This window comes from Phytophthora infestans, genomic scaffold (genome assembly GCF_000142945.1).
Source record: "Phytophthora infestans T30-4 supercont1.30 genomic scaffold, whole genome shotgun sequence".
NCBI classification, from domain to species: domain Eukaryota; phylum Oomycota; class Peronosporomycetes; order Peronosporales; family Peronosporaceae; genus Phytophthora; species Phytophthora infestans.
The window spans coordinates 1,060,799-1,079,639 of record NW_003303729.1 but is presented as its reverse complement, the minus strand read 5'-3'; the positions used below and the strand labels follow the sequence as shown (position 1 = coordinate 1,079,639).

The following is an 18,841-nucleotide window of genomic DNA, read 5'->3' as shown; positions in this document are numbered from 1 at the left end:
TTCACAATCCTCCGAAGTGTCTTCTCTCAGTGCTCCCAGTGACGAAGAGAGCGACTCGGAGTCCGACTCGCTCTCCTCGTCTTCAGATCAAGACCAAGTGGACATTCTGACCCAATATTCATCCGACGACGAAGCTATCCGTCCACCAGAGTCCACTCAACCTTCTTTCACGCTAACCGGGACTGTATTGGACACTTTCGGGGACATGGCTCGTACCGACAATCTTGGCTACATTGCGTGGCTCGTGCCTTTCACTGGCATTTTGACCATACTCGGCACCGAGTTTCTGGCTTGTGTGAACCACTTCACATGCTCCGAGAACTTCCCGACTTTATCGTACGCTGCCACGTTCCGACCGGAAGCTTTCGCCTTCACTGGAGGCATGTGTCTCACCGCCATCTTCATCTTCACTTCAGTCGTTCTCTTCTTCTGGTACCTCCAACTGCGGATGCAACGACGTTCGGACGAGGAAGAGAGCGCTTCGAAGCAATTCGTAACCGGTTACGCTTGTCTCGTCGCCGGGGTTACTGCAGCCATCTCGCTCTTTGGCCTTGCAGTCTTGGATATGCGCAATTATCACGACGCACATATCAACTTTACGATTGCCTTCTTCATGGCTGCATGGGGTACAATGATTGCAGTGCAACTTGCAAGAAAGAAAATCCTTCATGAAGACGAGACTGCAGAGAAATCTTTCTCGACTGATAGTCTTCTTGTTATTCTCCGTAGACGTTCCTTCTGGCTCTCACTGCGTCGTTGGAGAAGCCTGGATGTCTTTACAGCGTACACTCTCGGTCGTCTACTGCTAAACACTGGACTAGCGTCAACATTCTTGTGTACGTTTATGGGTTACTCTCATGATATGGATACATTATTAACTTGCATGTTTACTTGTAGTTGGCTTGTTTTTCCTTTGCGCAAACGGTGTGTGGCCGAATCCACTGGGGTTCACTGCTGTCCAAGAAGCCTTTTTTGAGGCTGTAGCCATTGTATGTCAACTACTGTTTATGGGTACACTTTCATGTGAGTTAGCGAGACTTGCGCGACTTGTGGAACGCAGTGACTATGCATCGTTAGAGAGGGATGAATAACTGCAAGGAAGTTGCATTACATAGACGAAGTGTTTACAGTTGCGTCTACGCTTGCTGGTTGAGATATTCAACGAAAAGGTCGCCAATATTAGCAACTGTGCAAGGTTTTATGCGTGTGATCTTGATGTACTGACGACGATGACGACGAGCTTCAGCCACAGACAGTGGACGAGAGAGGTGGAGTTCGTTTTGGACAGTGTATGGAGGCACTCGTAGGCCGTTCGCTACTCCAGCGTCGCGTTGATGGGTCAATAAAACCTCCACTATGGCATTAGTTACTTCATCCAAAGCTTGAAGGAAACTCGTCTCCGCTGCAGGTGCAGCTTTCGTAGCGAGACCTGCTTTTACGGTTTTACCGAACTGAATAGCATCAGTGATAGCGTCGAGCGGTATACCAGTTCCATCCGCAGTAAAGTCGTCCGGAGTTAGGCGAAATAACGGACTATCCCATCGATTCTTGGCCACGGGAACCTCAAAGCGAGCTGCGAGTTCTTGAAGCAACTTGGGGTCAAAGGCTTCAGCTCTCGCTGCATTACGCTGCAACGCTACTTCCACTGGCGTGTCCACGTATACCTGCCAGCGTAATAGGAATTAGCATGTAAAAAATAACTTTAATTCTAACTGGAACTCTAAAACAGCATACCACACAGTATGTCGTGCTCTCTGCTTTGGCCTTACAGAAGAGTTCGTAGCGCTCTCCTTTCGTGTAGTTGAGAGCGTCCAGTACTACGATCGTCTTAGTGTTCACCACCTTCTCTACTGCAGCTTTCAGCGCACTCCGAGTGTTCTTCTCCGCTCGACTGTCTACAGCCAATTAGAGTTAGGGATCAGATACCGAAGTCAAGCAATGGACTCCACCCATTTAGAAGCTTTTTACCAGCGTAACCCCTCGTCTTGTCGACATTAACAGTGACCGGCGAGATGCATACGACCTCTTGGTCCGGTAAATGACGCTGTAGATGGTCGACCAGCGCTGTACACACCGTCGTCTTGCCCGTTGCGGGAATCCCGCACACAACGACGAGAGGCATCACGCAAATCAACAATACCGGTAGCCGCAGTTTATTAAAACGTGTGTAGCCATTTGTTCTAGCCAGATGTAGCCATGTGTAGAAAGCGTTTCTTCTTCTCTATGATGCATAATTTTAGCCTTGTTGTTGCCATCCGGGGGACGGTAATCTTGCTCAATTGGCCTTGGCTTTTGATATCTTACGCTCCTAATCGAGTACTATTAGAGAAGCCATGCCGAACTCGACAGGGAGCGAACTTAATGTGCTGCTACGTCATGTACCCAAGATCGTCGTGTCTCGGTTCGTCAACAACCCGGATCGACCTCGGGGACCCGAGAGCTGCTCGTTTCTCGCAGCGGTTGCTCTCTTCGATATCTCTGGTTTCTCGTCTCTCGGTAGCAGACTCAGCGAGGATGAACGTCGACAAAGCAGAGAAACCAGAAGCAACTCCAACACAGGATCACAAACTTCACCTGTACATTTATCAGGCAAAACTCGTAGCAGCAGTGCAAGACTGCTGCACAGTGAAGCCAAAGTATTAAAGTCTCGAAGTTCCCAGCCAGTACTATTGACATTACCAGGTACCACTGGTAGTTTATCCAGTACAAGCTCACGCGAATCAGCTCGTAAAGAACCTTCAAAAGATGATAGCAGTTCAGAGGAGGAGGAATGTCTGAGTCCACGTGATATGATGCGACAGAGACGACAAAGCAGTACGTTATACTCTTCGTTTACCACCAAGACGTCAGTCGCTACTCAAGGAATCGCCGTCGAGACACTCACCACAACGTTAAATAAAAGTCTGGAACCTGTGATTCAAGTGATATTAAAACATGGAGGGGATATCATAAAATTCGCAGGTGACGCACTTATTGTCATGTGGGAAACTGAAGCTTCACATGGCAACGTCACACCAGCAGGAGAGTTGGTATATCGTGCTGTTTGTTGTGCGTTGGAGGCTTTACACGCACTTAAGGGAACAGACACGGAGCAAGACGGTGAAGTCTCACATGAACAACTACTTGGAATGCACGTGGGTATTGGTGTAAGCAACATGACTGGAAACCACGTTGGAGGAGTTTTAAACCGATGGGAATTTTACCTTAGCGGAGATGCCAATCGACAGATGAGTTTTGCCGAAGAGAACGCGAAAAAAGGGCAATTGGCGCTCTCTCCTGAAGCTTACGACGCGTTAGAAACGCGATTTGGTACACTAGTAGAACTAGATGTGGTGTGTCATGCAAGTGGGAACTATCTGATCTTGGAGACGCCAGGAGAGTCGCCAGTGTCGGTACTAAAACATTATAATGCGATTACGCCCCTGCAAGCGAGTTCTGACTTAATCGGGTTTCTTCGCTGTTACGTACCTGGAGCGATTGTCTCGCACTTGCAAAAGGGGCTTGCGCTCACTCCTTGTCGACTGAATGTCACCGTCGCGTTTGTGAAACTTGAAGGTGTGATTGAGATAAAAGACGCACAGACGCAGTTGCAGACCATCCACCAGAATTTGTGTACTATTCAAGAGTGTGCGTACAAGGCGCAAGGCATGCTGCGTCAGTTCCTTATCGACGATAAAGGAGCCGTCGCTATCGTCGGAATCGGTCTTCCTCCGTTTTTTCATGAAAATAACGGTAAGTAAAATATTTAGGCGTAATTTTCAAGAAACTCATTTTTTCTGCTTTTACAGCTTTCCGCGGCGTTAAATTCGCGACCTATGTCCTGGAAAGTGGAGTGAGAGCTTCCATCGGGTACGAACCACCAAAAAACCCACAAAAATATACATCAAAGTATATTTTTACTAACAAGCTGAAATATTTGTGTAATTTACAGAGTTACAACAGGCTCGGTATATTGCGGCTCTGTTGGAAGCAGTGCTCGTGCAGAGTTTGCAGTAGTGGGGGACTCGATCAACCTAGCGGCTCGGTTAATGTCTATCGCACCTGTGGGAGAAATTTACTGTGATGATCGGACGCATAAAGAGACAAAAGACGCGATTCATTTCCGCGATACGCTAGAGATGAATGTGAAAGGGAAGATCGAACCTATCCAAGTATTTCCCGTGCAGTTGTATCCACACGCTTTCGAAGCGTCCACCGTTTCTTCTTCCGAGCCTACATGCGCGGCACCGTATCGATCCAGTGACATCTTAGACGCAGTGCCGCTTTTCGGCTCCATACCGAAATGTAACATTAGCGAGACGAGTACCCACCGAGCCCTTGTGGTTTGTGGAGACAGTGGCACAGGCAAAACAATGTTACTGAATCACGTGGTACAACGACATTCTCTGCTCTGTTTTAAGGGGAATGGGGATAGTATGGATACTGCTGAAGACTTCCACTCTTGGAAAAATATCGCGAAAGCTATGGCTACAGTGACGGTGAAAGCTGCAATGAGCAAGCCGTCTTTTGACATACCTGGCGAGAACCAAAGCAGCACAGACACTACAATATTTGACATTGTCAGAAGAAGTTCTTTGACTATCCATCGACCCAATCAGCATGGACGACCTTCTCGAACAAGCACGTTAACAACTCATAACGAAAGTAGCGACAGTGAAGCAGATCCGGACAGTAGCTTCAGCCGAAAGGAAAATACCGTCGACACAACTACTCAACGAATCACTGTACTGGAGTATTTGTTGCTTCATCAGCAAGTTACGAAAGAAACGTTACGGTCTCTGCGTCATTGGCTCCCATACGATGACGCAAGTACCACTGCCGAATCGACAGCTGAAACAGGAGAATGGTCTCTGAAATCCTTTCGACAAGTCATGGTCTCTATGATAGCTACTGTAAGCGCTGTGAAGCCCATCCTGCTGGCTTTTGACGATGCGCAATGGATGGATAACCGGAGTTTAAGTCTCGTACTTAAAGTTCTCGAAGAACTCCCCAACGTGTATTTCTTGATCACTGTACGAGGGATATCCAAACATACGGCGAGTGCAAGATCGATGCTACTTGCTCTAGTCATGAGTCTTCCCAGTGTGGACACACGACAGATGAACTGCTTCAGTCCTCAAGAAACAAGTCTCTTTCTATGTCAACAGTACCATATCACCATCATGGATACACAAGTTCTTAACTTTGTTTTCGAAAAAACAGAAGGCAATCCAGGATCACTCCTCAAGCTGGTAAACTTCATGTTGGATGCGAAATATATCGCTGTCGAGCCAGAGAACAACAGCATTGTGATTCTCAAAGACTTGGATGAAATGGATACATTGGTACCGCAACATATTCGAGCACGCGTCATGTCCATCGTCGACTCACTAGACGCCCTCGCACAGACTGCATTGAAGCTGTTAAGTATCAACCCTCAACCGACTGAAGAACGAATGGTAAATGGCGTGTTAACGTTGTTGTCGAACGCATATTCAGACGGTAGTATGACCGAAGCTAGTGGCATTCGACTCAAGATTTCGAAACCTACCACCGATATTTCACTACTACGTCAAGTCCGTGAAAGCCTCGTACCTTGCGAGAAAACGCTGCTAACGATTGATTCCCATAACAAACTGTACTTTTTCGTATCTGAAGAAATGCGACTTGTGGTGTACGACACGATGTTGCCATCTCAACGCAAAGTGCTTCACGCTTTATATGCCGAATGGCTCAAATACGCTGCAAAGACTGGTCGAAATTCACCCTCTCTAGCTACTACAGGGTCCGTGTCTTCAGCTGGAAATTTACCGACTTCAGAGTCAACTAGAACGTCCACGATTCATCCGATGCCTTATCGACAGTACGCTTTATTGGCCTATCATCTGTCGCAGTCCGACAAACCAAAAGAAGCGTTGGAAGCGTATTATCTCGCTGCAGAAGGTGCCATGGAGGCCAAAGAGCTGGGCTTTGCCGAAGACTGTATGCACACGTCTATCAAGATCTTAAACACACATCCTCGTATCAACGATCTGTCGGAATTGGAAACCATTTTACTTCGCAGTCGTATCGAGTTTATTCGAGGAACTATCGCCGTGGAGAACAACGACTTGAGTGTGGCGATCACCCACTTGTCGTGTATTACTCGGTTATTTAACCGCAAAGGGAGTATCTTACGATACTATTCCATCAACATTCAACGCGAAGGTCTGCCACTCCGTAGCTTTACGGGTAGTCGACGTACAAGTTTCCCCATGTCCACAAACGACCCGATACCTGCCACAATTGGTTGTTTCAATCTGGTGCCGAGCTCTCCAAAGCCGCGATGTATACCTCGTTTCTTCTCGTTTAACAACATTTTCCCTTCCAGCTCACGATTCGATGCAAAATTTAATCGCAAAATCACGACAAAGCCCCAAAAAGCAAAAATTGCAACACGTCTGAGACCAAATCGGATCCAAGCAGAGCAAACGGTCGAAGCGTTGGACCAAATTAATTTCTACCGACGTAAGGCGTCAGCACTCATCAAGCAGATCAACTATGCCAAGAAAAAGCAAGACGAACTGCATCGACATATCCAGAAATTCGCTCAACGAAGTCTTCAAGCGAAAGATAAGAGATGAACAATTTTGCTGATAAAGTGTATCCATGTTTAAAAATAACGTTAAAAGAAACTTTTTTTAGTTTATGTTTATAACATGATAATCTCCAAACACAAAAAAAACTTTATCCCTCCAACTGCAATAAATCCACGATGGCGCCAATTTTGCTTTTGTACTCGAGATGTCCGCCGATAATTTCTGACAGGTCGACATTCTCCACGCCGGCAATGTCGATTGGTGCAATACCTGCGGAGTTCAGAGCCCATCCCTGATACCGGTACATGACACCGAGCATCCAGTCTTTCTCTGAGTACCCGTTAATGAGTCTTCCTGACACCACACGACGCGCATTCGCCCAGTCGTCACGTGCCATTGGTACAGGAGACCCCAAAAGCACTGCGTTCTCTACAATGCCACACGATTCGTCGATCGTCTCGCTTTTTGCCAGTTCCTTCAAGCACGAGAAGATGAGTCGGGCGCCCATACCGTAGCCAACCAAAGTAACCGGACGAAGACCCTGTTCACGTTTGCGTAGTGCATCTGCCAACAGTTTACCGGACGTATCCGCTGCGTTCATGGTGACCGTCCAGGCGTTGTCAATGATATCCGCCAGCCGGAGAATCACGCGAGGGATTGCCACTGCAGCGAATAACGCCGCAAGAGCAGTATACTTGACGATCTCGGTGGTCGCGTAGTTCGAAACCTGCTCTGCTGCAAAGGTACGCATCGATTTACCAAAGCGACGTAGTCCTGCCTCCTCCCATATCAAGCAGTACTGGTCTCCCTGTGGGAAGCGGTCCTTCCATCGCCAAGCACGGAGCGGTTCGTGCTTGGTACCTAATTCCCATACCGACGACGTACCGGTATTCGCACTAGTATTCTGCGAAGTACTACTGGAAATGGCATTGGAGTCGCTGTTTAGACTGGTAAAGTCGCTGTATCGAGCATCTTGGTCTGCTACTGCCATCTTGGACAGATCCGCAATGCCCAAGGGGTCATTTTCCGAGTCCCCCGCTTCGATGCTGTACGTGCGCCGTAAAATAGCAAAGAATTCGTCTTCCCGACCTTTATACCGGTCCATGACTTGGTCCACTTGGTCCACTTTGTCTGGATTCTTCTGTCTGTAGAAAGCTCGCAAGTACTCGCGACTGTCTCCCCAGGCTCGACGGAAGCCTCGGACGGGTGGGTCGTCGTCGTCCAGCCACCCAGACACACAAATGTACACATTCATACCGTCTCCGGCAGATACTAAATCGAAGCTAAAGTCGTGGACACCTCTAGTTCTAGTATCGGCTTTCATGCCCATAACTCCAGCCCCTGCTGTACCGAATAGTACCGTTGTAGCTGTGACCCCCGCTGCCGAGCCCACGGCCGCTCCGATGGTCACGCCTGCACCCCCCAAAGCTGTTAAGCTCGCTGCAATGGCAGGAGCTGCCAGGCCACCGGTTACAGCCAATAGGGCGCCTCCTGTCACTGCTGCAGCGCCAATAGCAGCGTTGCGTTTCCAGTCCATTAACTTGGGTTTAGCTGCCACCTTATCGAGTGGCATAGCTGTAGCCTCGGCGTATAGAGTCTGGCCAATACCGATTTCTTCTATGGTTACGTCGGTCCATTGCAGCTCCATCGCTAGCACTAGACGTCGTAATAATGTTCTAGATCTAGCATCGTAGCCCACACTCTTCACAGTGAACCATAGCAGTCTTCTGACGATTTCTAGACGAAATGTCTCGGTCGTTAAGAGATCGGAGGCTTCTAAAGTGTCACGTTCGGTTCGGTGTTTTAGTTTCCTGGTCCAGCGTTTGAAGCCACCTGCAGCTTCTCGTTCCGGGACTACAAGAGCCAAAAATGGGGATGGATCCAGCTCTTCGACAGTCGCGGAGGAAGGTTCGTGTGCCTTATTGGCTAGTTCTTGCTTTCGGGAGGTGAGAATGGGTAGATACGCCTCGGTTTGGGTGCTAGAGAGCCCGACGAAGTGCTCAATTAGCAGCTTTAGATATGTTTTCGACCAGACGAGCGAAGTGGAGCCATCAGTCACGGCGGGGAGGAGACACGCGCAGAGACCAGCAACGCCGCGCTTCTGAGACTCGGAGAGAAACTCCATGGCGTACTCCGAGGCAATAGATGGAGTGAGAGTGCTGGGAGGACTCGACGAAGCGTCGGTGCGACGAGCGAAGAGCTTCTTCATGGCTTCCGTTGTGATGATGGATGACTACGTAAACGTTTTGATTGGTTATATTTGATTTCTGATTCTGAAATGGCTACAGCGTACTTAGTGGCTAAGTTCGATGTAGCCATGAGCTTCGAAACGACGCTAACGTTCTGATGCTGCAGCTATGATGGAGAAGGGGTTTCTGGTGGATGCAGTGGCTGAGTTCGTCAAGGGCAGCGTGTGGCGCGATACGGTGACACATTTCCTCGAGACGCACTATAAGCGGTTTCTGACAGACTCGGAATCAGAAAGTAAAGTAAATGGCTACACACTGGAACAATATGACTCGTTCATGGCATTTAAGGACCGCGTCGAGAGGATGTTGGAAGGGGTCGTAAGTGATTTAAGCTGCTCTGGAGAAGACCTTGTTGAAGCGGTTAAAGAGAACTTAAAGTATGAGTCAGCGTTGTCGACGGAGAAGAGATTCTGCATCCAAACTCTGCTCACTTTCGACGACTATGACGCCTTCTACTCGAGAATTCGCGAGTACGCAACCGAGAAACAAGGTACTGTATTTGTATTCGGCAGTAACATTATAATAAAAAAAAATCAACTGCAGCTCTTAATGTGAAAGTTTTTGCAGGTGTTCGCTACGATGAAAACGCAGATGGGAACGCGGAAATCTCCGAATGGGCACTACAAGAGGCGATCGCCAGATCGATACTTAAAGCTCACGTACGTCGTAATTGAGATGAAAGTGAAGGGACAAAAGTACTAAGTTTCTCTTGGCTTAATAGGCGAGAGGTCAACTGGATGAAGCGGAAGCGATCTGGTTACCTTGGGCACAAGCTTTCGTGCAGATGAGTCAAGCGACTGCATCAAGTGAAGAACTAGCAGTGGAAGGTATGGTTCGATAAAAAAAAATGTTGCACTATTGCAAACCTAGTAAGAAATAAGTGGATGATTTAATCACAGAGAGCGAAGCTAAAGCGGAGGCTAAAGTCATCAGCGAGAACGATCCGGAGGACAAAGAAGACACTCGCATGCATGAGCTAGAGAAAATTTTGATCCGAGAGGTACGGCGATCAAGCTATAGCTTTGAACGCTAAAAAATAATCAATTATTCTGTAGAGGTTCAAGGTGGATCTCCTCGTGGCGCAGCGAATTGCTGACGCTAATACTCAGATGAAGAAGCAGATGCTGAATCTTGCTGCTGAAGTGGTGAATCAAGATGAACAAGTCGACGATGTAGCCATATCAGCAGAAGAGGAACTCGCGGGGCTCTTCAAGCACATTGAAACCATGAGTGATCGTCTGAAAGACGTGAAGATTCGATGTTTCAAATTCGAAAGCGTCACTCAGCAGCAAATGGATACAATGTAAACTTCTTCACTTACTGTTTACGACGGCTGACTCTAACAACATGCTACGTAGCTATCTCTATCTTAAGGAAAAGGTGCACTACAAGCAGGATCTGGTCTCCCAAGAGAAGGAAATAGCAGCATTCATCCTCATGCAGATCCACGAGAAAGACGAGTCTTTGGTTCCTTTGATCCTCGAATGGCTACTACTCGAGTCAGAACAACTTCGAACGCAAACCCAAATCCAAGAACACCTCGCGGGTCCACGCGACGAAGGATACTGGACACAAGAGTGGGATGAATCCTCTCAAGCATTCTACTACGTCAACTCGGAGTCTAAAGAGAGTGTTTGGGAACCTCCAGCTGCTGGTTTCTACGATATCAACAATGAATTTCACGTTCCAGGGTTAGAAATAGAAATTGCTAATGATGAGGCACAAGAAACACCGTATACAGAGGGTGTATACAACCCCGAAAGTGCTACTGACGAACTGCCAACGTTGGAACAAGCGTCGTCTCAACTAGATGCAACGTTCGAGCTAACTATCGGACCGGACGCAACAGAAATGGTACGCTAACAATGATCCGTTTACTGAAACACTGCTATCAGAAGTTAAACTGTATACGTATACACAAGGCTGAGATGGAAAGCGTATTGGAGCGCATTTCGCGTGAACATGACCAAGAACGTAAGCGGTTGGAGCTTGTTTTTGAGCTGGAGAAGGCTCGACAGAAGGAAGAGCTACGTAAACGCAAAGAGAAGAAACGTCGAGAGAAGTTAGCCAAGAAACAAAGACAAAAAGATGACGCGTCTAAGGGAGATGGAGAAGCTTCTGCTCAGTCCCCAACGTCATCTCATGTTGCAGAGATAATCGACGTGAAGTCCGAGGATACGTCTCATCTAAATATCAACGTACCGGGACATGGTCGGATCGACTTGGCGCACTTACTGAGCGACGCACACGCCACTCGTCATCGTCAATTAAAGGGGATTTCACCGGCTCATGAGCGAGTTATGCTTAACCCAGCAACACTACGCTATCTCACAGAGCAAATGGCGATCAAGCAACCTGATGTCTTAGGACAACAAGTACGAAGAGAGATTGTGCTCGAAGAAGCTGCTGATTCAAAGTAAAAAGAAGGGAATTAAGTCTCCACTTTATATTCTGCGTTTGCCCTTTTTGGGAGATTTTAAGACGGCTTGCTCTTTTGTTTGCTTCTTGATCTTTTGTAAGTTCATCAGTTTAGCGCGATACTCTGCTTCTGCTTGCTTTTCTAAATATTTTACTAAGTTTTTGTAGACATCCAAAGCTGCATCACGTTTATCGACAGGGATACTGGAGTCTTGTCGGATGGAGTTGGCAAAGTTGGAGACGCTTTCAACAGCATGTTTCTTCTTCTGTAAAGTAGCCAAAGAACTGTCAGCATACTTGTTTTAAGGTACGCGGAATTTAAGCGAACGTACTGTATTGTAGTCGAGAGCTTTACCCCCGTATTGAACGAGAAGTTTGGCTACACTGGGAGATTTGACGTAGTGCAAGGGGGAGCAACCAAAACGGTCGCGACTTAATGCGTCAGCTCCGTGACTTAGCAGGAGAAATACAATAGGTCGGTGGTTGTTCGACACTGCCAAATGCAGTGGAGTACAGCGACCCTAATTGGCACAGTCAGAGTCAATACGTAGTCACTCAAGCTACACTCGAAAAACGCTTACCAACATGGTGCGCAGCATCAAGTCCGCCTCTGTCTTCATCAACAGCAACTTGACGATCCCCATATCTCCTCGAGCACACGCTTCATGTAGTAATGCCCGCCCAGTCTTGGGATCCCGAGCGTTAACAGCAAAGTCCGCGTCATCCTTCAGAAGCTGTGTCAATCCCTCTGCATCCCCGGAAGCCACTAAATCCAGCACGGAGACTTCAGATCGCGACTTCTTCGTTACAACCTCCTTTTTATCGTCGGAAACACGAAGAAGATCGTCCACTAAATCCACGAATCCGTCCATACTCATCTCTGTGCCTCTTCAATACGATAGCTCACAAGTCACATATTTAATGTACCCTACACAAAGTAGTGTGACATTTGTGTGATCTCGTTTGCTCAGTCTCGAATTTGTGGCCATGATGTTTGCTCGACGTCTCCAGCAGCTTCGGACGCTGTCTGTAGGACCCAAAACGAATGCAGGGTCGATTATTAACGTCCTAGCTGCTCGATGTGCATCTGGTAAAAGTGATTCAGAAGATTGGAGCAATCTCGGTACCGTTCTTAAGGTAAAAATCGATGTTTTTAAAAATGTTCACTGAAATTCCACGACTTTGACGGGCATTCGAGCAGGAACTTCGCAATATATCGAGGGAAAACGGACTGGATGGTGATATGCCGGACACCAAGCTACTGAAAGATTTAGGTTATGGCTCATTAGTCATGGCTATACGCAAGAAACACGGAGGCGTCGTGGAAGTGGCCGCGAAAATGGGTACTCCCAAGGTCGAACAGGTCGTCGACGTGCACAAGAAAGTGAGTGCGCGAGCTAAGCGTCGCCAGAAGCGACAGGAGCGACTCAACAAACACGACTTTTACTGAATACTTAAGTACAGTGGACACAGCAGACATGTAGCCATGTTTTACTCACTCACAATCCACGAGCTGTGGCTAGTCCTGCTCTTCCAAACTTTCTGTAAGTGTGTGTCTAGGGCTGACTCATCTGTGTACAAGACAAGCCGTCCAATACGTAACACGTCGCCCTTGATCCACGCTCGAGCCAGGATTTTCGCGATAACCTCTTGCTCGACACTACGAGGGCCCTTCGAGCGAAGGCTAGTGTCCTTGTCTTTCTTGACACTAAACACTGCAAAGCGCAGCTCTCCATTCGTGAATCTGGCCTGGAAAGCGCGTTGCATCTCGACAAGCCACGAGCGCTCAAACACATAACCTCGTCGACTAGAAAGCGAGATAACCAGCGGCGTTGTCGATAATTCCTGACTCGATTTTTTGCTCACATCTTCAAGCACATGCTGCACCACTTCCCCAAAACACACGCCAAGCTCTCGAAACACGACGCTGCGAGTTGATAACAAGCTTCGATTTGATCTCAAAAGGTTCATAACGGCGCTAGAGGAGCATCGCACGTCTTGGATATCTATATATGCGAGGCGTGGAGCACACCACAGAGCAGCAAGCCCTCGGTCTGTGATGCTGTTGACTGCCGTAATACTCCCCTTTCGACTGTTGGATAGGGATCCAAGTTCGCGAATACGCAGCGAGCGAAGATGAGGACAATTAGTGGTCAATGCCAAGCAGAAGTCATCGTTAAACACGTCTGGGTCGATCATTTCGTCGATTTGAGGGTAAATCAGTGCATCACACGGTTGCAGTCGATGCAACACGACGTCTAAATGTTCCAGAGCCGGACAGCCAGCCACAAGGACATTCAAACCTCCGGTCGAGTACTCATTGCGTCGAATACGGAACGGAGCTCGGGTGTTGTACGTTAATTGTAGACGCGTGAGAAATGGCTTTGACGTTTGTCCGAATGGTAGGAAGAACTCGTCGGAAAAGGGCACAGCGACCCAACTAAACTCTCGTAGTGCAACACAAGACTTGCAGAATAGTTTCCAAACGTCTCGAGACACACACAAACTCTCATCGGACGCCACAAGTCTCGTTGCCTCGCTATACGAACGTTTCCAGCCGTCCAAATACTCCAAGCGAGGACACAGCTGCTGCACCTTCATCAGGAACTCATTGGACGTTCCTTCTCGGTCGAATTCGCTCCTCGAAGGCACCGTCAACTGTCTCAATCCTCGTCCTCCGGAAGCGTCATGCCACCTCTCTAACGCTGTGTATAGTCTCCAGAATACAAAGTCTAAGTTGTCAGCCACTGCGTCCGCATAGCGTTTCTCCTTCTTGGGCAAAATCAGCGCTTCCAAGTGCGTACAGTGTGTCGACGCGGTGTCTAGCAGTTCTCCCATTGCCAAATGGTGCAGCGGTACGCCCGTTAAGTCCAATCGCAGTAGATTGGGGCATAGTTTCAGTATATTCCTCCACTCTATCCATTGCAAAGACTCGGAGGCTGATTCCTCGTGATCAGTGGGGGTCTGAGCGTCCAAATCCCACCACAAAGGTCTCTTTTCCGGTGTAATAATGATCCGCAGGTCTTGCAACTTCTCACCCGCCTTACTAGCGGACAGTTGCTGAATTATCTGCTGCTTTTGCTCCCGTTCGCGACCTGTAGTGAGCTGTAGCGTCAGCACGCGCGTGGTCTCGTGTTCAGAGGAGAATTCCGCGACGATATCTCTCCATGCACGACAGACGCATGCTAAGCGCTGCAAATTGGAGGTAGACGGCTCTGTGAGGTGCACTGCAAAGCTCGGGGCGCAGAGGTTGGTGTCGGTCGTGTCCATTTCGTGAGGAATGAGCTCAGGCGCCGCCGCGAACGAGCAGATCTCACGCTGCAGCGCTAATGGTAGCGACTCCATCGCTAAAAACAATAAAAAAAAGTTCACATATTGTCAGTAGGTGTATGTCCTTTGTAGAAACATTTCCTTAGAATATTTTTAATAAAAAGCATTTTTTGGAAGAAAACGACAAAAATTCAACGCATACATCGTTTCTGTTTGCTCGTTTACTCACGGGTAAAAAATGTTTTGTCTTGAAGTTGTTGGTTGTTTTTGTCAGGATCTGACGATCCACTCGAATGGGGTCGAGTTGGTGATGTCTCCGCGGTAAAAAGTGCCTTCAGCCACGTCCTGGTGTTTCCAGTCGGTGGTAAAGACCGCGAATTTCGCAATGGAGAAGTTGTCGCCGTCTTCCGCGGCGGTATTTGTACCCAGACTAGGCATTTCGCGCTCCAGCGTCATCTGGAAACGCACTGTCGGGTGGTTGGATTCGAGTTTTAGTCGAATTTCGTGGAATTTGCCTTCCCACTCTTGAGGACGACACAGTTTCTGTGTAAAGTCACGAAGATGGCCGACGTTCAGCAGCAGCAATGCGAACGCCTTGTCGGTAAATGCGCCAGCAGGTTCTTGCGCCACCAGTTCCAATAATGGCAGAATAATTTTGTCAAAATCCTGCATGACACCAATTTTGACATTGCGTTGCTGGATGGTCGACGACATGCTTTGAATAAATGGGAAGACTCCATCGCCCGACGTACTCGACAATGCAGCGATCGAGATATCCGAGAGATGGGTCATACCGGCAAGCGACAACAAACCCTGATCAGTAACACAGTCGAGAGCTTGTGGACCAGCATATTTCCCGGCCTCTGCGAAGTTAAACTGTCCAAGATATGGCGACGTCTTCGACAGTTGCCACAAGAAATCGTCATCGAAGACGTCGAGGTCGATTCGATATCTTGGATGGAGAAAAACCTTGAGAGAACGCAGAAATGGCAGTCCACGTACGAGTGAACAGAGGCCAGCAGACGAGTACGGACGCGAGGCATCGTCAAGCGATGACATTTCAGTCTCGATCGCTAACTCAACCGCCGCTGCAGCTTGTAGCGACCACGTCCGGATCAACTGCTCAGCTCTCGTCATTAATCCGATCGTAGTTGCAAGTACCGAGCTGGCACTCACCGACGTTCTTTTACTTCGAAGAAAGGCGCCAGTAAAATCGAACGAAAGGTCAGTCAGACGACACTTTTGAGTGGCTCCGAAAGGTTCGAAGAACGCGTCGGTGAAAGGTACCACAGCCCCAATTAAACTCGCGTAGGTCAGAACATTGACTACAGAAATTCCCCCAGATATCCAGTGAGACGCGCCATTCTTCATCGCACAGAGCAGCACCCCATCCATCATTGACGTACGTGAGCTTCCAGCCATCTAGAATCTCCACGTTAGGACAGAAACGAGCGACTGCAGTTAAGAACTGGTTCGATAGAGCTGGGATATGTGGAATCACAAGCTGACGCAGTCCACCGCAATGACCTCGAACGAACCAGCGCTCTAAAGCTGCAGACAGATGCTTGATAAGAGCGACGTCGTCGATATCGTTGCGATAAGCGCCAATGATCTTCGGTGCACGCTTACTCCATCGCATCGGTAGCGGTAGCACCAGTGCTTTCATCTTTAAGCAATACTGTGAAGCTACATCAAGCACTTTTGCCAGATCCCGTCGCGATAGATACGCCATCTTGGACACGTCGAGTCGCTGTAAGTTCGGGCACGAACTGAGCAACGCCTGCCAATCCACGACCTGCGTCCTCTCTGTGCCGACACTTCTTGTCGTGTGTCCGAACAGAGCCACCCGCAGCTCTACAACCCTCGATCCAGTAGCGGCCACGTCACTTAGCAACGCCATCTGCTGATTCGCTGCCTTGTGCGAAAGATTGAGCTTGACGGTGCGTTGTTGATACTGTGTCAGAATTTCTCCTAGAAGATCGCGCCAATACTGACAGACCAGTCGCCACTCGGCTATTGTGGCCAGTGGCGTCTTGTCAGGACGCACTAGTCGTCTCCAGCCTCGTCGCTTCGTGGGCAGCACCTTGGCCTCCGACACGTTCTTGACCGCGAAAGAAAGCACGAGCTCCATCACGGCACGGGGCAACGTCGTCATGCTCAGACGATTAGCGATGCGCACGCTAGAGACATCGCAGAGCTTGGGCTTGGATTGCACAGGCTCCACGCTCGTCCCATAGGCTGGGGAAGCTGCCGACACCAGCCGCTTGAGCGAGGAGCTCATGACAATGAGGAGCGAGTCACATGTGCACGGTGGAATTTGCTCCGGCTATACGAAAGGAAGTCAGATATCCCCTGGGATATAGAATATTAGAGCCAGAATTTGACTACTTAAAAGCATTTTGATAGTTGAAGTTCTATTTTTGTTTTGCTGAAACTGTAGAATGCCATGACCTTCATTCTTGTTTAAAGCTATTTTTAATAATTTGTATTAATAGTACTACTCAAGGTCCATCCTTGGTGGAATGCCATTTCTTGCTATTAGGTGTATGTGGCGTCCATCCTTGTTGGTATGCTATTTCTTGCTGGGTGTATGTGGTGGCTTGCAGACGCGATGTAGACTCGAGAACTCGGCTTATTTCTTGGCTTTCTTGCCACCTTTCGGCTTCTCCTCCTTTGCAGCCTGCTCCTTCTTGCCACCCGTGGTGTTGCCGGCGTTTTTCTCTGCGGTTGGCTCCTCTTCATCCTTCTGCTGCTTGGTCTTGTCCTTACGGCCCATGGTAGATATTGGGGATGGTGGTGCGGCTTGGGTGTTTGTATGTCCGAATGAGGAGTTGGAAAGAGAGCCCAGACACCGAGTGGCAATGCTAAAGGATCGCTGGGCGGTTGAGCCTATTCTTAAATATTTAAGCCGTTATTTAGACTTGATTCCTGCAAAGATGTTGTTGAAGCATGGCAACTGCTGATGTTACAAATAAAAATATCGCCTTCTTGTCGTGTCCTTATGCATCGGATCTCTAACCGCTCTCGGTCTTTGATTAGGATACTCCAATGCACGCAGTCGCGACTGTGGGGGCGATATTCCTCATTCTGGTATTCACCCCGAGCTCCACAAGCGATTACTCTCCACCACTTCCTGAGCTACCATGGGCCGTAAGGATAAGACCAAGCAGCAGAAGGATGAAGAGAAGCCGACCGCAGAGAAAAACGCCGGCAACGCGACGGGTGGCAAGAAGGAGCAGGCTGCTAGGGAGGAGAAGCAGAAGGGTGGCAAGAAGGGCAAAAAGTAATATTCCTTATCATAATCCTTAACGCAAAAGGCGCAATATGCCACTAGCATTCTAACAAATCAACAAGTTCGATGATGGCATTGTCACCCTGGTTGTCTTATATTTTCTCGTGCGCTGCTTATAGCTTAGATTTAACAGCGACGTAATACATGTATGCATGATGCTCAGGTGAGAAAAGAATCCGAAAATAACACTTTGACCGAAAAAGTGGCTCGGACAACATCGCGGTTGAAAAAATGTGGAGCAACACACATGTGTCGCTTGAAATAGAAAATCTTTCAATTTGACCACTGTGGGGATTCCCCAGTGGAGCTTATTAAACAGTACTGGCGTGAGGAGAACAATACACGCCATCACCAAATGAACGACCAACAAGGTTACATGTAAGGAATACAGCCAAGGTGAGCAGTGAAGCAATTTCGACAGTATCTAATGTATTTATGAAATGGTATTTCAGTTTTCCCAAACCGATTTTTTTGCATAAAAATATAAGTAGCAATACCAATTCTGTTCTTCTTAATCGACGAAAGATTCCATACTCTCGGTTCCTCTTCAAGATGCCGTTGCGGCTTTCATCCTGTTGTTCTCGCGAAGTTGCAATTGACGGCGCAAAATCTTACCCGACATCGTCTTGGGGATCGCATCCAGGAACTCAATTTGGCGAACACGTTTGTACGGAGCCACCTTCTCGCCCACAAACCCCATAATCTCTTCAGCTGTGCTAGAGGCTCCTTCCCGTAGCACCACAAACGCCTTCGGGATCTCCTCACCAGACGCCTCGTCTCTGCCACGCACGCAGCAGGAGTCAACGACTGCTGGATGACCGTGTAGCACATCCTCCAGTTCAGCAGGTGCCACTTGGTGACCCTTGTACTTGATCATCTCCTTCACACGGTCAACGATGAAGATGAAGCCATCGTTGTCGATGTAGCCAACGTCACCAGTGTGGACGAAGCGATCTTCCGTGATCGACTTCTCCGTCTCTTCCGGGTTCTTGTAGTACCCCTCCATCATGGCAGGGGTTTGAATCGAGTAACTCGCCCACTTCATTCGCTCCTAA

General features: G+C 48.4%; 11 protein-coding genes across 11 annotated transcripts in view; 4 read left to right on the top strand and 7 right to left on the bottom strand.

Moving 5' to 3' along the window:
* Positions 1 to 205: 205 nt before the first annotated feature.
* On the top strand, positions 206 to 1,091 carry PITG_13899 (uncharacterized protein; the record flags this gene model as incomplete). Its single annotated transcript, XM_002899520.1, has 2 exons — positions 206 to 836; positions 898 to 1,091. The coding sequence occupies 2 exons, from the start codon at positions 206 to 208 to the stop codon at positions 1,089 to 1,091; spliced, it is 825 nt and encodes a 274-aa protein (XP_002899566.1).
* Positions 1,090 to 2,122, bottom strand: PITG_13898 (uncharacterized protein; the record flags this gene model as incomplete). The annotated part of the gene is made up of 3 exons (XM_002899519.1): positions 1,090 to 1,664; positions 1,735 to 1,895; positions 1,969 to 2,122. 3 exons carry the CDS (start codon positions 2,120 to 2,122, stop codon positions 1,137 to 1,139), a joined length of 843 nt encoding a protein of 280 aa, XP_002899565.1.
* A 670-nt stretch (positions 2,123 to 2,792) lies between these two features.
* Positions 2,793 to 6,602, top strand: PITG_13897 (uncharacterized protein; the record flags this gene model as incomplete). Its single annotated transcript, XM_002899518.1, has 5 exons — positions 2,793 to 3,379; positions 3,434 to 3,732; positions 3,789 to 3,849; positions 3,932 to 4,478; positions 4,689 to 6,602. The coding sequence occupies 5 exons, from the start codon at positions 2,793 to 2,795 to the stop codon at positions 6,600 to 6,602; spliced, it is 3,408 nt and encodes a 1,135-aa protein (XP_002899564.1).
* A 103-nt stretch (positions 6,603 to 6,705) lies between these two features.
* Positions 6,706 to 8,205, bottom strand: PITG_13896 (uncharacterized protein; the record flags this gene model as incomplete). Its single annotated transcript, XM_002899517.1, has 1 exon — positions 6,706 to 8,205. The coding sequence occupies one exon, from the start codon at positions 8,203 to 8,205 to the stop codon at positions 6,706 to 6,708; it is 1,500 nt and encodes a 499-aa protein (XP_002899563.1).
* Positions 8,206 to 8,914: 709 nt separating this feature from the next.
* On the top strand, positions 8,915 to 11,226 carry PITG_13895 (sporangia induced conserved hypothetical protein; the record flags this gene model as incomplete). The annotated part of the gene is made up of 7 exons (XM_002899516.1): positions 8,915 to 9,296; positions 9,374 to 9,465; positions 9,528 to 9,626; positions 9,708 to 9,806; positions 9,862 to 10,109; positions 10,165 to 10,660; positions 10,729 to 11,226. The coding sequence occupies 7 exons, from the start codon at positions 8,915 to 8,917 to the stop codon at positions 11,224 to 11,226; spliced, it is 1,914 nt and encodes a 637-aa protein (XP_002899562.1).
* Positions 11,227 to 11,526: 300 nt separating this feature from the next.
* Positions 11,527 to 12,096, bottom strand: PITG_13894 (uncharacterized protein; the record flags this gene model as incomplete). Its single annotated transcript, XM_002899515.1, has 3 exons — positions 11,527 to 11,745; positions 11,806 to 11,949; positions 12,034 to 12,096. The coding sequence occupies 3 exons, from the start codon at positions 12,094 to 12,096 to the stop codon at positions 11,527 to 11,529; spliced, it is 426 nt and encodes a 141-aa protein (XP_002899561.1).
* Positions 12,097 to 12,211: 115 nt separating this feature from the next.
* PITG_13893 (uncharacterized protein) lies at positions 12,212 to 12,674 on the top strand (the record flags this gene model as incomplete). Its single annotated transcript, XM_002899514.1, has 3 exons — positions 12,212 to 12,249; positions 12,322 to 12,352; positions 12,426 to 12,674. 3 exons carry the CDS (start codon positions 12,212 to 12,214, stop codon positions 12,672 to 12,674), a joined length of 318 nt encoding a protein of 105 aa, XP_002899560.1.
* Positions 12,675 to 12,715: 41 nt separating this feature from the next.
* On the bottom strand, positions 12,716 to 14,569 carry PITG_13892 (uncharacterized protein; the record flags this gene model as incomplete). The annotated part of the gene is made up of 2 exons (XM_002899513.1): positions 12,716 to 13,135; positions 13,220 to 14,569. The coding sequence occupies 2 exons, from the start codon at positions 14,567 to 14,569 to the stop codon at positions 12,716 to 12,718; spliced, it is 1,770 nt and encodes a 589-aa protein (XP_002899559.1).
* Positions 14,570 to 14,764: 195 nt separating this feature from the next.
* PITG_13891 (uncharacterized protein) lies at positions 14,765 to 16,775 on the bottom strand (the record flags this gene model as incomplete). Its single annotated transcript, XM_002899512.1, has 3 exons — positions 14,765 to 15,744; positions 15,785 to 16,691; positions 16,752 to 16,775. 3 exons carry the CDS (start codon positions 16,773 to 16,775, stop codon positions 14,765 to 14,767), a joined length of 1,911 nt encoding a protein of 636 aa, XP_002899558.1.
* A 192-nt stretch (positions 16,776 to 16,967) lies between these two features.
* PITG_13890 (uncharacterized protein) lies at positions 16,968 to 17,286 on the bottom strand (the record flags this gene model as incomplete). Its single annotated transcript, XM_002899511.1, has 1 exon — positions 16,968 to 17,286. The coding sequence occupies one exon, from the start codon at positions 17,268 to 17,270 to the stop codon at positions 17,127 to 17,129; it is 144 nt and encodes a 47-aa protein (XP_002899557.1).
* Positions 17,287 to 18,333: 1,047 nt separating this feature from the next.
* PITG_13889 (4-coumarate-CoA ligase, putative) overlaps positions 18,334 to 18,841 on the bottom strand; it is a gene marked incomplete at both ends in the record, with an annotated part of 2,240 nt that continues 1,732 nt past the window's right edge. The window contains one exon of the mRNA XM_002899510.1: positions 18,334 to 18,786. Coding sequence (XP_002899556.1) covers positions 18,334 to 18,786 — 453 coding nt within the window. The remainder of the gene's footprint in view (positions 18,787 to 18,841) is intronic.